The sequence below is a fragment of the Pan troglodytes genome, chromosome 15 (genome assembly GCF_028858775.2).
Source record: "Pan troglodytes isolate AG18354 chromosome 15, NHGRI_mPanTro3-v2.0_pri, whole genome shotgun sequence".
Lineage (NCBI taxonomy): Eukaryota > Metazoa > Chordata > Mammalia > Primates > Hominidae > Pan > Pan troglodytes.
Genome location: NC_072413.2, coordinates 72,480,975 through 72,498,957, shown reverse-complemented (window position 1 = coordinate 72,498,957; position 17,983 = coordinate 72,480,975). Strand labels below are relative to the sequence as shown.

General features: G+C 50.4%; 1 protein-coding gene across 2 annotated transcripts in view; it reads left to right on the top strand.

Moving 5' to 3' along the window:
* The window catches only part of LTBP2 (latent transforming growth factor beta binding protein 2), a 113,690-nt gene that overhangs the window by 64,312 nt on the left and 31,395 nt on the right, over positions 1-17,983 (top strand). For both annotated transcript variants that reach the window (XM_063793715.1, XM_016926412.3), the window contains exons 9-10: positions 11,619-11,693; positions 15,035-15,157. In XM_063793715.1, coding sequence (XP_063649785.1) covers positions 11,619-11,693; positions 15,035-15,157 — 198 coding nt within the window. The remainder of the gene's footprint in view (positions 1-11,618; positions 11,694-15,034; positions 15,158-17,983) is intronic.

Genomic DNA, 17,983 nt, shown 5'->3' with positions numbered 1-17,983 from the left:
CCCTGGGACCTCCTGACCCAGTTAGGGCTGTCCTAGGAGGGAGCTGGCTTTTCTAGGTGGTAGGAACAATGAGATTTCATCCAAGTGGCAATTCAGGGGCAGCCTTAGAAGTTTCCCCTCCTTGTCTCAGGGCTCAGAAGCTGTCACGCTGTTGCCTCTGGAATCTGAGAAATAATGAAGGGGAAGAGTGGGCTCAGCTGCCAACAGCGTGAGTGTAAAGGAGTGGAGTGGTGCAGCTGAGAAACAGGCTTTCAGAAGGGCCTTCTCAGAATCCCGCTTCACTGCTGGGATTCTCCTCCCAGCTGAGGTCTACGCCCCTCTTGGAACCTTCCTCTGGGCAAGTCTTCAGCCCTTAAGGTGTCCTTGATTTGGGTACCAAGCATAATCCTGAGCTCTTGAGATGCAGCCCTCTGGGTGGGGTGTCAGCACTCAGGGCACCACAGGGTCCTTGGGTCAGTATCTCCTCTGTAATTCACTAAGCCAATCTGACAGTGATGTTAGTGGCCACAGACCTATCAGGTGACATTAGTGAAAATGAAAATAGAGCCACTCTGGATTCTTCACTTATATGTCACATCTGCCGCTTATAGGATTGGAGGGGACAGTGGGAGCACAGGGCCTGCCTGTCCCAAGCTCTGGAGCCCATCAGGGGTGCAGAGATGCAGGCTGTGAGGTCCATGCCAGGGCTGGCTGCTGCCAATGGAGGAGGATTCTAGGCCCGTTGCCCTCAGCCAGGGCTGACAGGCACCATGACCACATCCCCAGATCTTGGAAGCACTTCTGAGAGTGGGGGAGCCCTCCGCTGGAAGGGTGGGGAGCAGGAGAAAAAGGCCAGAGTCTGTACTGAAGCAGCTACCTGCTCACCCACTTGCTGCACTCCTGGTTCCACCTGTGTGCCAGCCTTGAGAGCTCAGCCCACCTGATGTCCAAGGAACCTGCTCCAAATACGGCTGGTGAGCTCGGTTCAGACAGGGCTAGAGCCCAGTGGCGGTGGGCACGGGAGCAGAGCTCTGTGGATCAGGTGCGTGCAGAACACCAATTGTACCCCTCCCCCAACACACCCAATGCTCAGCCCTTGCCCTCGCTCCGCCCCATCCCAGATGGTGGCCTCCCCCACTGTGTTCAGAACATCTCAGCGCGCTGGGCACCAGGGTACAGAGCCTGGAATGTCAAGCATCCCAGTACACTGAGCAAGAAATAACAAAAACCAGGGCAACGTAAACATCAAAAACACATGAAAGGCACCTCGCTTCATGCCTGAACTGGGCTGGGGTGGGCACATTTCTTTAAGTGGGGATGACAAGGAAGCTTCTATACAAGAAGCAGAGGAAGAAAAGACAAGCTGCCAGGGCAGGTTTGGGGAAGGTTGGCAAGACAGACAGGACTTCTGGATCCTAGATCATCCCTGGCACTAGTGGCTTTGCCTCTCTGAGCCCCTATTTCTCCTCTGATAAAATAGGCTTATGCTTCTGGGGGAAGCCTTTGTCATCCCCAGTAAAGTGTTCTAGCAAATCAGGCAGTGGTGGGAGTGATAGGGTGAGCAGCCTGGGAGTGGCTTCATGGCTTCCCTTCAGTCACATTTTGGCTTTGAGGCTGTGTGCTGGACTGTTGAAGAAGGTCCCAGCAGAATGCCACTATTCCTGACATGGAAAAGGACTGCCTTGAAGTCTTAATTGCATGGCATAGGTAAATCCCTTTTGTTCCAGAATGCCACAGAACTTGCATGGAGAGCTGGCCTGGGAGTCAGTCTAGACCAGCCCACAGTTCCCCTCTGCTCCCTTCACTCTGAGTGGTAGAGGTAATGTGTACCCAGCTGAACTCCCAGGACTTAGCCTGAGCCAGGTCTTCCTGACCCCTTGGGATTTATCAAAGGGTCCCAGCTCATAGCCCTCTTCAATCCTCCTGCCAGAGTCTGGAGAACACACGGTTCTCAAAAGCCACTTTGATTGAGGCCACATTTTTGAGTTTTCATCTGAGAAAGACAGACATCTGGACTGACTAGAAAGTTGGCCACTGCCCCATCTGGCTTGGCACTGGCTGTGTCAACCCCCAGGCCCCTTTGCTGGGACAGGCGGGGCTGGCACATGGCTCAGGGCCTACAGTGGTGGGCTCCAGCTGTTTGCCATGAGATCGTCTTGCCATTTGCCTGGGGTGGGTTGAGTTCACCTCTGAACCCAGGGCCCTCTGTATCTCCAGGGAGAACAGATTCTCTTGCTCTGCCCTTTCAAGGAACTCTGCACCTTTCTCTCTTAAACCAAGAATAGCCGCCAGTTCCTGAACTTTCACATTACACTGGGCCCTTCACATGTTTTGTCTCACTGAGTTTGTACAGCCACCTGCAAGCCCAGGATTTTTAACCCTATTTGATGGATGAGGAAAATGGAGCTCCAAGAAGGCTGAGGAGCTTGTCCAAGGTCATACATCTAGGGCAGGTAGAGCCAGGATTCCAACCACAGTATGTCTGACTCTCAGCTGAGCAAGATCTCCCTAATCATTCTGGGGAGACCTGAGCCTCCCTGAAGGAAACAAAGATCAGGATGCTAGACTGGAATTCTGCAGCCAAGAGGATGCGCATCAAGATTGGGTTTTGTGAGTTACTTGTGCTATATCCGTCAAGAAGATTTGGGTTAGATAGAGGGGCAGGTTAGCAACATGTAGCCCCGGCCTGTGTTAAGAGAAATAATTGCCCTAGGGAGAAGGGTGTAGGCTTTCCCCCATGTGGTTCTCAAGAGAAATATCCAATGTGTGGTGTTTCTGGTAACCAGAGCTCGACTTGAAACTGATCACAAGGGACAACTTATTAAAAACTGCAGGTGCCCAGCAATAAAATGGGTTGTGCCTAAAAGTAGTGGGCTCCAGATCACAGGGAGAATGACTACCAAGAACAGATTTTTCATAGGAGTCGACAAAGAAAATTGATTTTTGAGGAAATGGGGGTTTTTAGAGATGTTTGAAAATGTATTTGAACCTTCCAACAGAAAGAAGGCTTTGCTTTGGTCCTGACCCTTGCCCATGATGAGAGTTATAGGTGTAGCTCTGTGATGCCAGCCCCTGGGGAGGATGGGTATGGGAGGGTGCTGGGGGCATGAGGGGCAGAGAGCCTTAGGGCAGGTCACAGCAGCAACACCATTATTATCACCCTCATCGTCATTCACAACCATTTATTCAGAGTACTTATAAGTGCCAGGCACGGTGCTAAGTGCTTTTTCATTTTCTTGCATCCTAACAATAATTCTAGATGTTGGGTGCTATTATCCCCATTTTACAGAAGAGAAAATTGGGCCTGAAACTCCCGGCCTATCTGACTCCAGATGCCTGCTTCCAGCCACTCTGCAAGTGGCCTCTCTGTGCTGCTTCTTGCACCCGGCACAAGCATTTGCTGAACTGGAGGACCCCGGCTTGGGGAACAGCTGTGCTGGGGTGGGGCTCCTGTTCTCTGGGATTCTGGATGAGATGCCCAGTCCCCTACTCTAAAGAAATGGGATTTTCAGAATTCCAGTTGTCAGCTGAAAAGGCAGTGTCTCTTTGGCTCAGAGATGTTCTGAGAGCTTCTTCCAAGGGACTTGAAGCCTGCTGGGAATGACTTGTGCCTCAGGCTTAAGTGAGCACCCTCCCAACCCAGCAGGGGTGGGTGTCACTGACATGTGGCACCTCTAGCCCGGAGAGCGGAGGAAGGGCTGGGGCAGGGGTGGCTAGGTGGCACCTGCCTGAGCCAGGGGTCTGACCAGACTCTTTTTCGACCTCACTGTTTGTGGTGACTTTGGTTCTATCTTGCTCTGAGGAGGCAGTCAGAGGCCATCTTTGGGCAGAATGTCCATAATCACTGGGGGGCCCCACTGGTCCTTCACCAAGGAGGGAAATCTGAATAATGGACATTATGAGAATTCCTAAAATGGGACAAGTGTTGTGCTCAGAGTTGTACATGCTTATTTCGTGTTCATAATAACCCCATGAAGAGGGACTTATCATCTCCAGTTTACTGATAAGAAGACCCAGCCTCAAAGAGGTTGTGTAACCTGCCCAAATTCACCCAGCTAGTGAGGGACAGTGGGCCAGCATGCCAGCCTTGAGACTGTGGGGAAGGAAGGGAGAAAGGGAGGAAGGAAGGGAGGGAGGGAGGAAGGTAGGAAGGAAGGAAAAAGGGAGGGAAGGAAGGAAGGAAAAAGGGAGGGAAGGCAGGCAGGCAGGCAGGCAGGCAGGCTCTATAGGGTTTGTGACATGCATCTGCAAGGTTCAGTCTGACATTTATTGTTTCAGCAAAGCTAATCCTCACAATGACTCCACAAGCTGAGTCTTCGTCCTCACTTTTTTTTTTTTTTTTTTTTTTGAGACGGAGTCTCGCTCTGTCACCCAGGCTGGAGTGCAGTGGCGCAATCTCGGCTCACTGCAAGCTCTGCCTCCTGGGTTCATGCCATTCTCCTGCCTCAGCCTCCCAAGTAGCTGGGACTACAGGTGCCCGCCATCACGCCCAGCTAATTTTTTGTATTTTTAGGAGAGACGGAGTTTCACCGTGTTAGCTGGGATGGTCTCAATCTCCTGACCTCGTGATCTGCCTGCCTTGGCCTCCCAAAGTGCTAGGATTACAGATGTGAACCACCGTGCCCAGCCCAGTCCCCACTTCTACAGATGAAAAAATTCAGCCAGGTGCGGTGGCTCACGCCTGTAATCCCAACACTTTGGGAGACCAAGATGGGCAGATCACGAGGTCAGGAGTTTGAGAACATCCTGGCCAACATGGTGAAACCCCGTCTCTCTACTAAAAATACAAAAATTAGCTGGATGTGGCAGTGCGTGGCTGTAATCCTGTTTACTCAGGAGGCTGAGGCAGGAGAATTGCTTGAACCCAGGAGGCAGAGATTGCAGTGAGCTGAGATCACGCCACTGCACTCCAGCCTGGTGACAGAGTTAGACTCCGTCTCAAAAAAAAAAAATTCAGGCTGAGAGGTTAAGAAATGTGCCCCAGGTCACACAGGTAGTCAGAGTGGAGCCTGGGATTAGATGTGGGTCTGGCTGCCCCAGCACCTGCACTCCTACTGGGGGAGTAGAATTTTCTCTCCAGCTTGCCCTTCTGAGGTTTGCAAATCAAAGGGGCAAGGCTCCAGCCTGCTCACGCGTCCGTGTGGCACTGAGCTTGGCCTCGCCAGGCATGTATGTGTCTGTCCCTGGGCAGAGGGGCTGTGTGGTAGGGACCTTTCACATCTCCCTGCTGCAGGCACCTGTCGTCGCAGGCTGAGATTGGCACAGCTTGTAAACAGCCCTGTAGCCAGACACTCTTCACTTTCTCCTCCACAGCTCTACTCATGGAGTCAGCGCCAAAACTGTCTCGAGAAATTAGTTTGCCTTTACTGAGGCCTCCTTGGGAGTCCCAGCAGCCAAGGGGGAGAGTTAGCAGGGCAGGGGCAGGCTGCAGCCAGGGGCCCATCTGCTTCTTTCTTCAGTTTGTGAGCAACCGAGGCATGGCAGAGGGTGGACAGGGCCGAGGCCAGGGAATCAGAAGACCATATGTCCCGATGTCCTTACCAGGAAGGTTCCCCACATCCGTCCTGCATGCTTCATGGGCATTTGTGATGTGAACTCCTTGGAGTTCAGGTTGGTCCCCACTGATCCTGGGCAGCTGCTTTGGTTTTCCCAAGTCTAAGAGTCTGAAAGGCAAGGACACTGCAGCCCTGCAAGGCCTCCTTGAAGCATCCGTGGGAGTCACAGCTTAGCCACTCTCTCTCCCCAGGTCTCACAGATTCTCTTCTTTCTACTCTCTGACCCCTTACCCCTTGTGATAACCTTGATCTGGCTGAGGAGCCACAAGGGGTAGGATGAGTTCTACACCATTTCCTTTGTCAGTTCTGCCCGGCACTTTGGTTATGCACATCGTGGAGCACTTACCAGGCATCTGATCAGTTCTTCTGACCTCCTTCTGAGTATCCCTACTTTTTTTTTTTCTTATTCCCTCTCCTGACCCCTCATTTAAAAACAGGGTAGAGGTTTCCTAGGAAGGGTGCTAGGTTTTCTACTGGGCAGGTACCTCCATTGGTCCCTAGGGTTTTCTGCCTAGACACCCCTAAGGCTTTTCACAAATTTATTTATTTGGAGGCAGTGGGGAGAATGGTTCGGAATTTCTCCTCTGGAGCTAGACTGCCTGAGTTCATAATCCCAGCTCTGTCCACCAGCGGGGTGACCTTGGGTTTGTTTCATAACCTCATCCATTTTATGGATGAACCTCAATTTGCTCATCCATAAAATGGGAATAATATTAGTAAGACTCTCCAAGGGCTCTTATGAGCATTAACTAAGTTAATTCGTGTAAAGCCTTTATAATAGGGCCTGGCCCATAGTAAGTGCCATTTGAGTGTTTGGTCTTCTTATTTGTTCCTATTTTGACTGAGTGCCCACACAGCTCTAGGTGTCATGCTTGGCACCAGAGACATAACAGTGATGAAGAAGAAGAAGACAAGGTCCTTGTCCTCACGTAGCTTATGCTTTGTGGAGAGATGGAAAAGTAAACAGGCAGCCATGACACACCATGAACTGAGTTTTTCAGCTCAAAAGCTAGTGCTGTGACTTGGGCAGGGCTATATGTATTGGGAGCATGCAAGAGGGACACCTGGTGTGGGTGGCAGGGATGGTGACAGGTGTCACCTGCCTTCACCTGTCACAAAGCTCACTGGCTGCTGAATTTTCACCCTGAGCCATATGGCCATCTAAACTTCCACTTTCTCCCAAGGAGATTTAACCTGAATTTAACCTACATATATATAAAAAATATATATATAACCTATATATATTTTAAATATATATTTTTTTAACATATATATATATATATATAATATATATATATATATTATATATATATATATATATATATATTTAAGATGGAGTCTCGCTCTGTTGCCCAGGCTGGAGTGCAGTGGCTCCATCTTGGCCCACTGCAAGCTCTGCCTCCTGGGTTCATGCCATTCTCCTGCCTCAGCCTCCCAAGTAGCTGGAACTACAGGCACCCGCCACCACGTCCCACTAATTTTTTGTATTTTTAGTAGAGATGGGGTTTCATCATGTTAGCCAGGATGGTCTCGATCTCCTGACCTCATGATCCGCCCGCCTCGGCCTCCCAAAGTGCTAGGATTACAGGCATGAGCCACTGCGCCTTATTTATTTATTTTTAAGACATGGTCTCACTCTGTTGCCCAGCATGGAGTACAGAGGCATGATCTCGACTCACTGCCACCTCTACCTCCTAGGCTCAAAGAATTCTCCCACTTCAGCCTCCTGAGTAGCGAGGACCACAGGCTCATGCCACCATGCCCGCTGACTTTTTGTATTTTTGGTAGAGACAGGGTTTTGCCATGTTGCCCAGGCTGGTCTCGAGTTCCAGAGCTCAGGTGATTCACTCGCCTCAGCCTCCAAAAGTGCTGGGATTACAGGCATGAGCCACCATGCCCGGCCTTAACCTGATTTTTTGGATTCAATGCTGTACTTGGTCTTATAGAAGCTAGGAACTAGCCCCTTATAGACTGTCTCTGAGAGGTGTGAGGAGGGGTGCTGAGGGCCCTGGTTTTGGGGTGGAGGTTGTTGGTAAAAATGGGAGTTTCCCCAGAGACAGTGGCTTGGCATTTATTTCCCTCTAGAAGCCTGCCTTCATGAAGAATTGCCCACGCAGCACACTCCCTTCAGGCCAGCAGGGGGGCAGGTTCCCCTTATTAAGGAGGAGACCATTTTATATAAAAAGCACATACATGTATCCAGACTAATGGGTGGACCCAGCTCCTCTGAGATTCACTCATTCCTCGGGTTCTCACAGTTTTCTGCAGGTGCCAGCAGCTGGTTCCACTCTTGCTTCCTGCTCTCATCCAAGCTCTCTGCTGCTCCCCTTCTGATCACTAAAGAAGCAGGGGCCTCTGCTTCCTCCCTCTCCCTCTCCCTCTCAGTCTCCGTCTCCCTCTGTTGCCCAGGCTGGAGTGTAATAGCACAGTCACAGCTCACTGCAGCCCTGACCTCCCAGGCTCAAGTGATCCTCCTACCTCAGCCCCCAGAGTAGCTGGGACCACAGGCATGAACCACCATGCCCAGTTAATCTTATTTTTTTTGTAGAGATGGGGTTTTGCCATGTTGTCCGGGCTGGTCTCAAACTCCTGGACTCAAGGGACACTCCTGCCTCGGCCTCCCAAAATGTTGGGATTACAGGTGTGAGCCACCATGCCCAACATCATTTCTCCCTCTTGACATCTAGAGAGTTGATACCTTTCTGGCCTGCTGGCTCACCCAGCTCTTCCTGATCTCTCTCTCTCTCTTAGAGAAGCACAGTGGAAGGTAGGAGAAAGGATGTGGCCTTCACAGCTAGAGGCCCGATTTCAACTCTGCCTCTGCTCCAGCAGCTTTGTTACCTGGGTCAGTTACTTACCCCTCACTGAGCCTTGCTTTCCTAATCTGTAAAATGGGGATGACGGTCCCTGCCTTAGGGCATAATTGTTGTGAGAAACAGACATGACCATGTGTACCCATGGCCTTGCAATTCTGAAGCACTGGACAAATGTGCACTTGGTCTCTTTCCTCAGCCCTCTGGCAGCAGCCTTGCATCATTCTTTCCCACCTTCTGCTCCTCATAATGTTCACAGGCTGCATCTAATCAGCCTGCCTTCTGAGTTTCTCCAAAGGACTTCTCTTTCTTCCCTCCTCTCTGTCCTCAGTTTATACCACCAGGCCCCACGCCAGGGACGTGCACATTTCCCAGCCTCACTCTCATCTTTCCATCTCCTTCTCAGCGTTTTCAGAATCCCCGTGTGTCTCCACAAGAGTGGCCTTCTAGGCTGGACCCTGGTCCCTACATGGAACGTGCAAATCTGGAGCGGGCCAGTCCTGGCAGGAAAACATTTTTGAACTTCAGTTTACATTTTTTAATCTTAAAAAAGTTAAGCGTTACTAATTTATGTCCTCACTTGGTCTGTCCCTATGTCAGGCTGTCACATGTCATGCTTGGCACACAGTGTGTCCTCAGGGAAGAGTGGGGCTTCCAAGAAAATGTGGCGCCTCCTTCTATTTGTCTTTGGCATATTGCAACACAGTGCAGTTCACAGTGCTGTGTTTACTGGATTTTTTAGTTATGTATTCTGGTGTTAACTAAACTAACCCACACAAAATGGAGAGGTGGCTCTTAAAAGCTCCTGCAAAGAAACTGTGGATGCAAAATGACACTAGTCCCATAATCACAAGCAATCATTAAAAACCGCAATGCCGACCCTTCTCAGGGGGTCTTACCATGTCACTCAGCCTTATTACAAAGTAAAAATCGTGATGACCTATCAGATGTGACCCCCAAGTACCCCAGGATCCAAATGATCAAGAAGACTCTATGAAATACAGATTGATGTAGGCCATTACTAATAACAAACCTTGCGCTAAGTGTGTAAGTGCCCAGAGAGAGCAGCTAATGGTGAAATAATAGCTATCTTGATTAGAAAAACATTTTAAACCACCAAGACACTCAAACTTTGCTGTACAATTGGATAAAGGATAAATATCTCTAACATGCCTCTTGGTATTTGCAAGAATTCATTTCAACAATAAAAATATATGAAAGGCTGGGTGCGGTGGCTCATGCCTATAATTCCAGCACTTTGGGAGGCCGAAGCAGGCGGATCACCTGAGGTCAGGAGTTCGAAACCAGCCTGGCCAACATGGTGAAACCCTGTCTCTACTAAAGATACAAAAGTTAGCCAGCCCTGGTGGCACATGCCTGTAATCCCAGCTACTTGGGAGGCTGAGGCAGGAGAATTACTTGAACCCAGGAAGTGGAGGTTGCAGTGAGCCGAGATCACGCCACTGCATTCCAGCCTGTGCGACAGAGCAAGACTCCATCTCAAAAAGAAGAAGAAGAAGAAGAAAAAAATATGAAGAACTCTCTTTTTGTAAACCACTAAAGGATGAACCAGTGGACATACATTCTCAACAGTAAATGACTTCCTGGATGACGATAAGCTTTAGCAAACAACACTGAAAGTGTAGCTACTGATGTTATGACTGGGAGAAAAAGGAATTGGGATAAGGTAACAGAGATGGAGGGTGCAGCATTCAGAGACAAGCTATTGCCACAAAGGAGTCAAAGCTAGAAGACGGCAAATTGCTACAGGAAGCCATCATGCAGCTACCTTTATAGAGCAAGACCTTTGAAATATCGTGGTATATTTATGGAACTTTGTATGGAATAAGGTCTGTGGCAATTGCTCGTGCCTGCTTAGAATTGCTGGTTATCTATAGGCAAAAGAATTGTCAGACTTATAGCTGAGTTCTCTTTTTGTTCCACAAAAGATAGTATTCCCCTGCCTTTTCCTGTGAAGACAGGTGGCGATCAGAAGTATGCCTCCTGCTAGAGCTTTTCAAGAGGGTTGGCACACTAGTCTGTTCCTCCAAAGTAATGGAGATTTTTTTCCTGTTTTTATTTAATGTCAACTCTTTGGTTTTTTTTTTTTTTTTTCTTTGTAAAGTAAGGGGGAATGTTGTGATTTCAAGGCAGGATGTGTATCAGCATAAAAATACTGAGAATAATTTCCTTGTTGGTCAATCTGCAATCAGACATCTGTGTATTTTTAGTATTTCAAAATAAAAAGCAAAAAGTAATAACAATAAAACCCATGTTATATATATAACATGCATGTAGTATAGTAGATACTATATGTAATAACTATGTATGTGAAGTATATAATACATTTTTCTTAGTATTAACAAAATTTTAATTGACAAATAAAAATTGTATATATTTGTGGTGCACAACTATTTGTTTGTTTTGAGATGGAGTCTTGCTCTGTCACTCAGGCTGGAGTGCAGTGGCGCAACCTCAGCTCACTGCGACCTCCCCCTCCTGAGTTCAAGCGAGTCTCCTGCCTCAGCCTCCTGAGTAGCTGGGATTACAGGCATGTGCTGCCATGCCCAGCTAATTTTCATATTTTTAGTAGAGATGGGGTTTCACCATGTTAGCCAGACTGGTCTCGAACTCCTGACCTGAGGTGATCCACCTGCCTTGGCCTCCCAAAGCACTGGGATTAAGGCATGAGCCACTGCGCCTGGCTGGTGCACAACTGTTGTTCTGAAATAGGTATACATTGTAAAGTGGCTAAATTGCACCCATGTGTATTACCTCATATATTTATTTTTTGTGGTGAGAACACTTAAAATCTACTCTCTTAGCAATTTTCAAGAATACAAGACACTGTTATTAACCATAGTCACTATGTCGTACAACAGATCCTTTGAACTTATTCCTCCTGTATCTAACTGAAATGTTGTACCCTTTGATCAATATCTCCCCTCTCCCCCAGGCCCTGGTAACTACCATTCTACTCTGCTTCTATGGGTTTGCTTTTCTTAGGTCCCATATGTAAGTGAGATCATGTGATATTTGTCTTTCTGTGCCTGTCTTATTGCACTTAGTACTGCTTTTAATAAAAGCGAGGTGGGCTGAGAGGAGTCTGGTGAGAACCAGGAAGCACAGCTGCCCAGGGCGATGGCTTCGGGGGCTGGGGCTCACTGCTGCCGGGTGGGCTGGACATCCAGACTGCACCCGCTTCCCAGCATGGGTGACAGAGGAGCCCAGGGGCCGTCCAGTGAGACCTGTCCGTATCTCCACTCTTCAGCCTCCCCGGTGATTGAGAATGGCCAGCTGGAGTGTCCTCAGGGGTACAAGAGACTGAACCTCACTCACTGCCAAGGTAGGACCCCCAGGGCCAGGGCTGGGCTCAAGGATGCCGGGGCACACTCCCAGCACCAGACAGGAGGGGTGTCTGTCACTGGCCGAGTGGTCTCCACTGAGTCCCTCTAAGCCCCAGCTTTGGGGAGTGGTGGGGGGCTGCTGATTCCAGGGGCCTAAGGAAATCCAGGGACTTGCTTGAGAGTGACAGAGGAAGCCAAGGGGGCCGACACCTCCCCTCGTCCCCATCTCCACCCACACCCACCTGGAACACAGGCTAGGGGCTCTAGGCTATGTGGGGCTGTGTCTGAAGGGGCCACCCCAGTCTGTGCACTTCCACTTTTCTCCTGAGCTGGTGTCCCTGGAATGGGAAGAATTTCAGCTCTAGGGTGGGAAATCAAGTCAGCCTGAGTTGTTGGGGCCTCTGTGGGCTTTTCCCAACTGAAAACCTTTAGCTACTCAGGCTTCCCTCCCGCTTGCTTCAACCCATAGCCAGGAAAGGGGACGGGGAGCACGGGGGCTTCCTGCCTGGGACAGGCTCCTGGGGCTGGCAGAGGCCAGTGGGGAACAAGGTGGCTTCCCTGTGGGGAGCTTTGACAACTGGACAAACAGTTGTCTGTATGGTTTGCTTTGGGTGGAGCTGGGTCAGAGACAGGGGATTGACCCAGATGGCCTCCAAGGTGCCCTCCTCCTGGAGGTTGCTTCAGAGAGAGGAGTCTGGGGAAGCTCTGCATGGCTGGGCTGTCTTCCTTGGGGGTGCCAGGCTGCAGAAGTGATTCCTAGCCTGTGGATAAGCAAAGGTGCTGGGGCCAAGCAAAAGGGCAGGTCTCTGGCCCAGCCTAGTCCAGAGTCAGACTCCCTCAGGAGCCAGTGGTTTGAGGGCCAAGCAGACAGTGGATGTAGGGAGAAATATGTATTTTTGCCTTTGGAGGGTACATCGGGGCTGTTCATGTCTAAACGGTCACCAGTTGCTTTTCCTCCTGGTACGTTTCCCAATCTGGAGCTTTAAGGTTATACTCAGGATCTCAAATGGGCTCTCTGCCCTCCCTCTACTGAGCCCCAAGATTCAGGACACCAAAGGACCTTCCCTCAGGAGGCCCTGCCCCTGAAACCTCCCCTTCCCATGTATGTGGCTGTGGTCTCTGTGTCTGCGAAGGGACCTGCTCATCTCTGCACCCGCATGCGTCATCTCTCTTCTCTCTCCATCCTTCTCTCCTACTTCCACAGAGTATTGGAGGGGAGGTTACTATGGGCTACATACACTGTGCTAGGAGTACACAGTGATGGAGAAGACAGTCCTGCCCCAAGTGCAGACAGACCCCTGAACAATCATGTCTAATGAGCGGGGCATTCTTGAGAGAAAGCAGCAGTCCCTGAGTGCTACAGGATCCCATGGTGGGGGCGCCTTCCCAGACTGGAAGGATCAGGGAAGGCTCCCTGGAAAAGGTGATACCTAAGGCCAAGACTTTAAAAATGAGTACACGTTGGCCAACTAAGAGGATGCAAGCTCTCCAGGCAATGTGAACCCCATAAGCAAAAGAACAGTTTGTGCTGTCTGGAGTGTCCCAGAAAGTACTGTGTACGTGGCCTGTGTACACACGGGAGATGCCACATGTCTGCCAGTGTCTCATCAGAGCCACCTGTTTACCCACAGGCTTTGGGGAAAGGTAGAGGGCCTTGGATACCATGTTAGGGTTTAGAGCCTCCCTCTAAGAAGTGACAGGGAACCCAGAAGCAGAGGGAAGCAAGTCAGATTTGGGTATGGAGGCCCACATCCCACTGTGGCCACAGTCTGGATGCATATGGATCACTGCCCCCTCCCATTTCTCAGTAGCACCTTCCCAGCTCTTATTGGCACCCTGCCACAATGGGGCATCCTACCAAGGAGTAGTGCCCCTTGGTGCTCAGGCTGGGTCACCTTTCAGTCCCTCGTTCCTGTGCCCAGTGCCAATTTCCCCAAACCGGTGGGTGACCTGGCTCTGCAGACACAGGGCTGCCCGTGTTACCGCCTGGCCTGGAGGCAGGTGCCCCTCACAAGCAATTCATGCTCATCATCTCTGCTGCCATCACCACCATCAATAGAAGTGCCATCATCAAGATGGCCCCCGACTCCTCATATCTTAGATTGTGAGGGCTGAGACTTCCCCTTGGCAGGGAGAAGTTTGCAGCAGGAAAAGGGGGTTTCCTCCTTTGAGGTCACAGAAGAAACCAGTGCACCTCCCTTATTTGAAGAACAGCATGAGCCTCCATGGGTCTCTGGGGGGATGCGTGCAGCCTGCACAAGGAAGGGCGTTCAGGAGGACCCGAAGATGTGCCCTTCTGACCCTCAACCTTTGCACACCCTTAACTGTGACCCCTGCTGTCCCCTTCCCCTTCAGTGCCTTCCTCCAGCCTCTGCCTCCTTTTCCTTACCAGGGTCCTCCCTCCTCCAGCTCACTGCAGACATGCTCCCAGGGTCTTGGGGCCTGCAGAGGTGCTTCAGGGACCTCTGGAGGAAGGCTGAATAGGAGGGACTTGGCTGCCCCTTCTCCACCTTCCAACCCACACAGTCCCCCTGATCTGTTTCCTGTCTGCATCTCAACATGCCACTCTCCAGCTGAATGACTCTGTGCCAGTGGGTGACCTGGCTATTCCTGGGACCTGTAAAATGAGGACATGTGGGCCTATTTGATAAAATTGTTTGTGAGAATTAAATGGGGTATTGTATGTTAATACCCAGCAGAGTACGTAGCATGTAATAGGTGCTCAATAAACACTAGCGCTTGAGGCCTGGCAAGGCAGCTCATGCTTGTAATCTCAGCACTTCGGGAGGCCAAGGCAGGCAGATTGCTTGAGGCCCAGAGTTTGAGACCAGCCATGGGCAACATGGTGAAAACACATCTCTACAAAAAATACAGTACAAAAATTAGCTGGATGTGGTGGTATGCGCCTGTTGTTCCAGCTACTCGGGAGGCTGAGGCATGAGAATTGCTTGAACCTGGGAGGCGGAGACTGCAGTGAGCTGAGATCACACCCCTGCACTCCAGCCTGGGTGGCAAAACGAGACTCTGTCTCAAAAAATAGATAAATAAATAAATAAACATTAGCTCTTAATATTATGATCATTGTTACATGCCACTTATTGGACAAAGTGGTTTGCAATTTGATCTTATCCATTTAACAACACCATCTGGTTGTTACTATCATTATCCTCATTTTACAAATGAGGAAACTGAGGCACAGGGAGAGGAATCCCACTGAATACATAGCAGCTCTTTTGTTGTTGTTTTATCTGGAGAGAGTATTTGAAGATCTCTGCCCAGCCCCTCTGCTCCATCAGGCCTCCGTGGGGCGGGCACTTGGTCATCTCCTCCAACCCTGCAGATATCAATGAGTGCTTGACCCTGGGCCTGTGCAAGGACGCGGAGTGTGTGAACACCAGGGGCAGCTACCTGTGCACATGCAGACCTGGCCTCATGCTGGATCCATCGCGGAGCCGCTGTGTGTGTGAGTGCTGGCAGGGAAGGGGTGGGGGTGGACAGTGGGAGACAAGATGGGACACTTCAGGTCCACAGGCCAGGCCCAGGGCAGCAATTTTCCCCAGACCTGATCACGCCATGCTCAGGGCCTGTGTCGGCTATTCAACCTGGAGTTGGGCCCAATGTGAAAAACCTGATCAGCCCATCCTGCTGGAACAGAGATGGTTACTACTTCACTTTTTACACTAGGCATTTTTTCCAGGCCTTTGCAGTTTGGAATTCGTCTTTTCTATTTCTTATTTTTTTTCCTTTCTAATCATTTCTGTTCCATGTGTAGCCTCGTTTTCTTTGGTGGCGGGAGGTGGTAGGGGTGGCCTCTGCTCTGATGTCTGGCTGAGCCTTGGCTGCTGAGTGACCTTTCCAGAAGGGCTGTCCATAGCATTCATGGAGCTGCTGCCCGACCCGAGGGCCTTTCCACAATCCTGTGGCCCCTTGTGGTTCTGAAGTTTCTCCTCATCTGTGAACACATAGTGGGCATTAGCATTGTGTCCAGGTATGTACATGCATGTATGCCAGGCAGCCCTGTTTCCAGAGACCTCTGTGGTTTCCAGGGTGAGAGGCCCAGGCTGGCAGCAGCCCCCAGTGGCAGAACTGACACCACAGCCCAGATAGGGCTTTCCCTGGGCCGGAAGGCCTGACCAGAGCTGAATAAAACCAGTCCCAACTGGCCTCTGGGAGGCAGCAGCCGTGGTTGGATGGGCCACGCCCAGCTCAGCAGAGCTCCCTGCAACCGGCCAAGCCCTCAGTCTGCAAACTTTCTGGTACTGGGTTTGGGAGGGCCATGGGGTTGGACAAGACTCCAGTGCCACCCAGAGACTGAACCCAGTGGCTCTAGGGAGAGAAGACAGCAAGAGCTATAGGAGGGGGTTGCCCAGAGAGTGAGGGGCCCAGAGTGGGGAGAACATGTCAGACCGCTCTCAAGAAACCTTCATGGTGGCAGTGGCAGGTGATCAAGGCCTTGAGAGGCTTACACCCTTCCTTCTACTCCACATCACTTAAGATCCCTTTACCAGAGAGGTGTGTTTGACATCCAAGGTGACTTATTTATTAGTCCCAGAAAGAGACTCTTAATACAGGGAAGCAGAGATGGCTCTCGAGTGTCCTTTTTTCCCTCTCTGTCCCTGGTGTTACTCCCTCCAGCCTCCTACAGTGATTCACCTCCCTGTAAGTGGGAGGGGTGGCACGAAGTTTCTCTTCCCTTTGTTTCTGAGTTCTGCCTCCTTCCCTCCCTGCCGCCTGACCAGGTCCAGTGGGGCAGTCTACAGGGCTGCCCCAGCCTCCTGATATTCCCACCTGGGTCATCTCCACCCTGGGGTTCAAAGGGACAGAGCCCTTCCTTACAGTGTCCCAATGGAAGGGGCTGCTAGAAGCAGAGATTGCACCTGGAGATCCAGGGCTCACAGACTGGCTGATGATTTACCTGTGGCGGGCACATGACCTTTAACAAGCCACTGTCACACACCTCACTCTATTTAATCTCCACGACAATACCACGAAGAAAGTTTATTAATCAGGAGTCTTTGGATTGCAAGTGACAGAAACCAAACTCAAACTGCCTTAAGCAAAAAAGAATTCGCTGGGGCTGGGCCCAGTGCCTCTCACCTGTAATCCAAGCACTTTGGGAGGCTGAGGCAGGCGGATCACTTGAGTTCAGGAGTTTAAAACCAGCCTAGGCAACATGGTGAGACCCTGTCTTTACAAAAAATTAAAAATTAGCCGGGTGTGGTGGTGCACACCTGTAGTCCCAGCTACTTGAGAGGCTGAAGTGGAAGGATGGCTTGAGCCCCAGAGGCAAAGGTTGCAGTGAGCCGAGATCGTGCCACTATACTGCAGCCTGGGCAATAGACAAGACTTGTCAAGAAAAACCAAAAGCATTGGTTCACACAACTAGGAAGTGCAGACGTGGTATGGCCTCAGGCTGGCTGACCTAGGCAGCCACAGTGTCTGCAGGGCATGTCCTGCTCTTTCCTCTGTGTGAGTTTCATGGTTCCTTCAAAGGTGGTCACCAGATGCTCTAGGCCTACACCCTCTCAGCCTTGCAAACTCAATAAAAAATGAGCCCCTTTTCCCCAATAACCCAGGAATAGTCTCAAAGCTGATTATCACTGGGCCTCCTTGGTTAAGTGCCCATCCCTGACCCAATCACTGTAACCAGGGGTATGGACCACAAGCCTTCAGCCAGAAAGGTGTCAGCCTCCACTCCAGTCATATGGACCAAGGGTGGGAAAGGGTGGTTCCTGTAGGAGAACCAGAGTGATGATACGAGAATATGGTGCATAGACTCTGGGCAGGCAGAAATACAGGTGTCCCCTGCCATGGAATCATCATTCTCATCTTCATTTTACACGTGAAGAAGCTAAGGCCCAGGGAGGTCTGTAGTTCATGGTGGAGCAGGGATTTGAACTTCGTCTGCTGCGTCCTGGGCCTGACCAGCACTTCCCTAGAATCATTCATTCCTAAACTTTGATTGATGTCCTCTTCAGCCCACTCTCCTCCTCTTAGAATCCAGTCAGCCCTCTACGGATTCCAGACTCTTCCAACCTGGCATGGCCTCCTCGTCTTCCATTGAGATAACATACAGAAACTATTCTTTAATATTTATTTTCAAAGTACAAGAAAGGAGATAAGGATGGTGGCATTGCTATGACCTAAGCCCAGCATAGCTCAAACTCACAGTGACCCTCAGTATTTTGATTGGCTGGTTGATTCTGTGTTTGATTGGTTCATTGACCTAGCCATCTACGCATAGCTTCAACAAGCATTACTAAGCATTTGCATGCACCAGGCACTATGG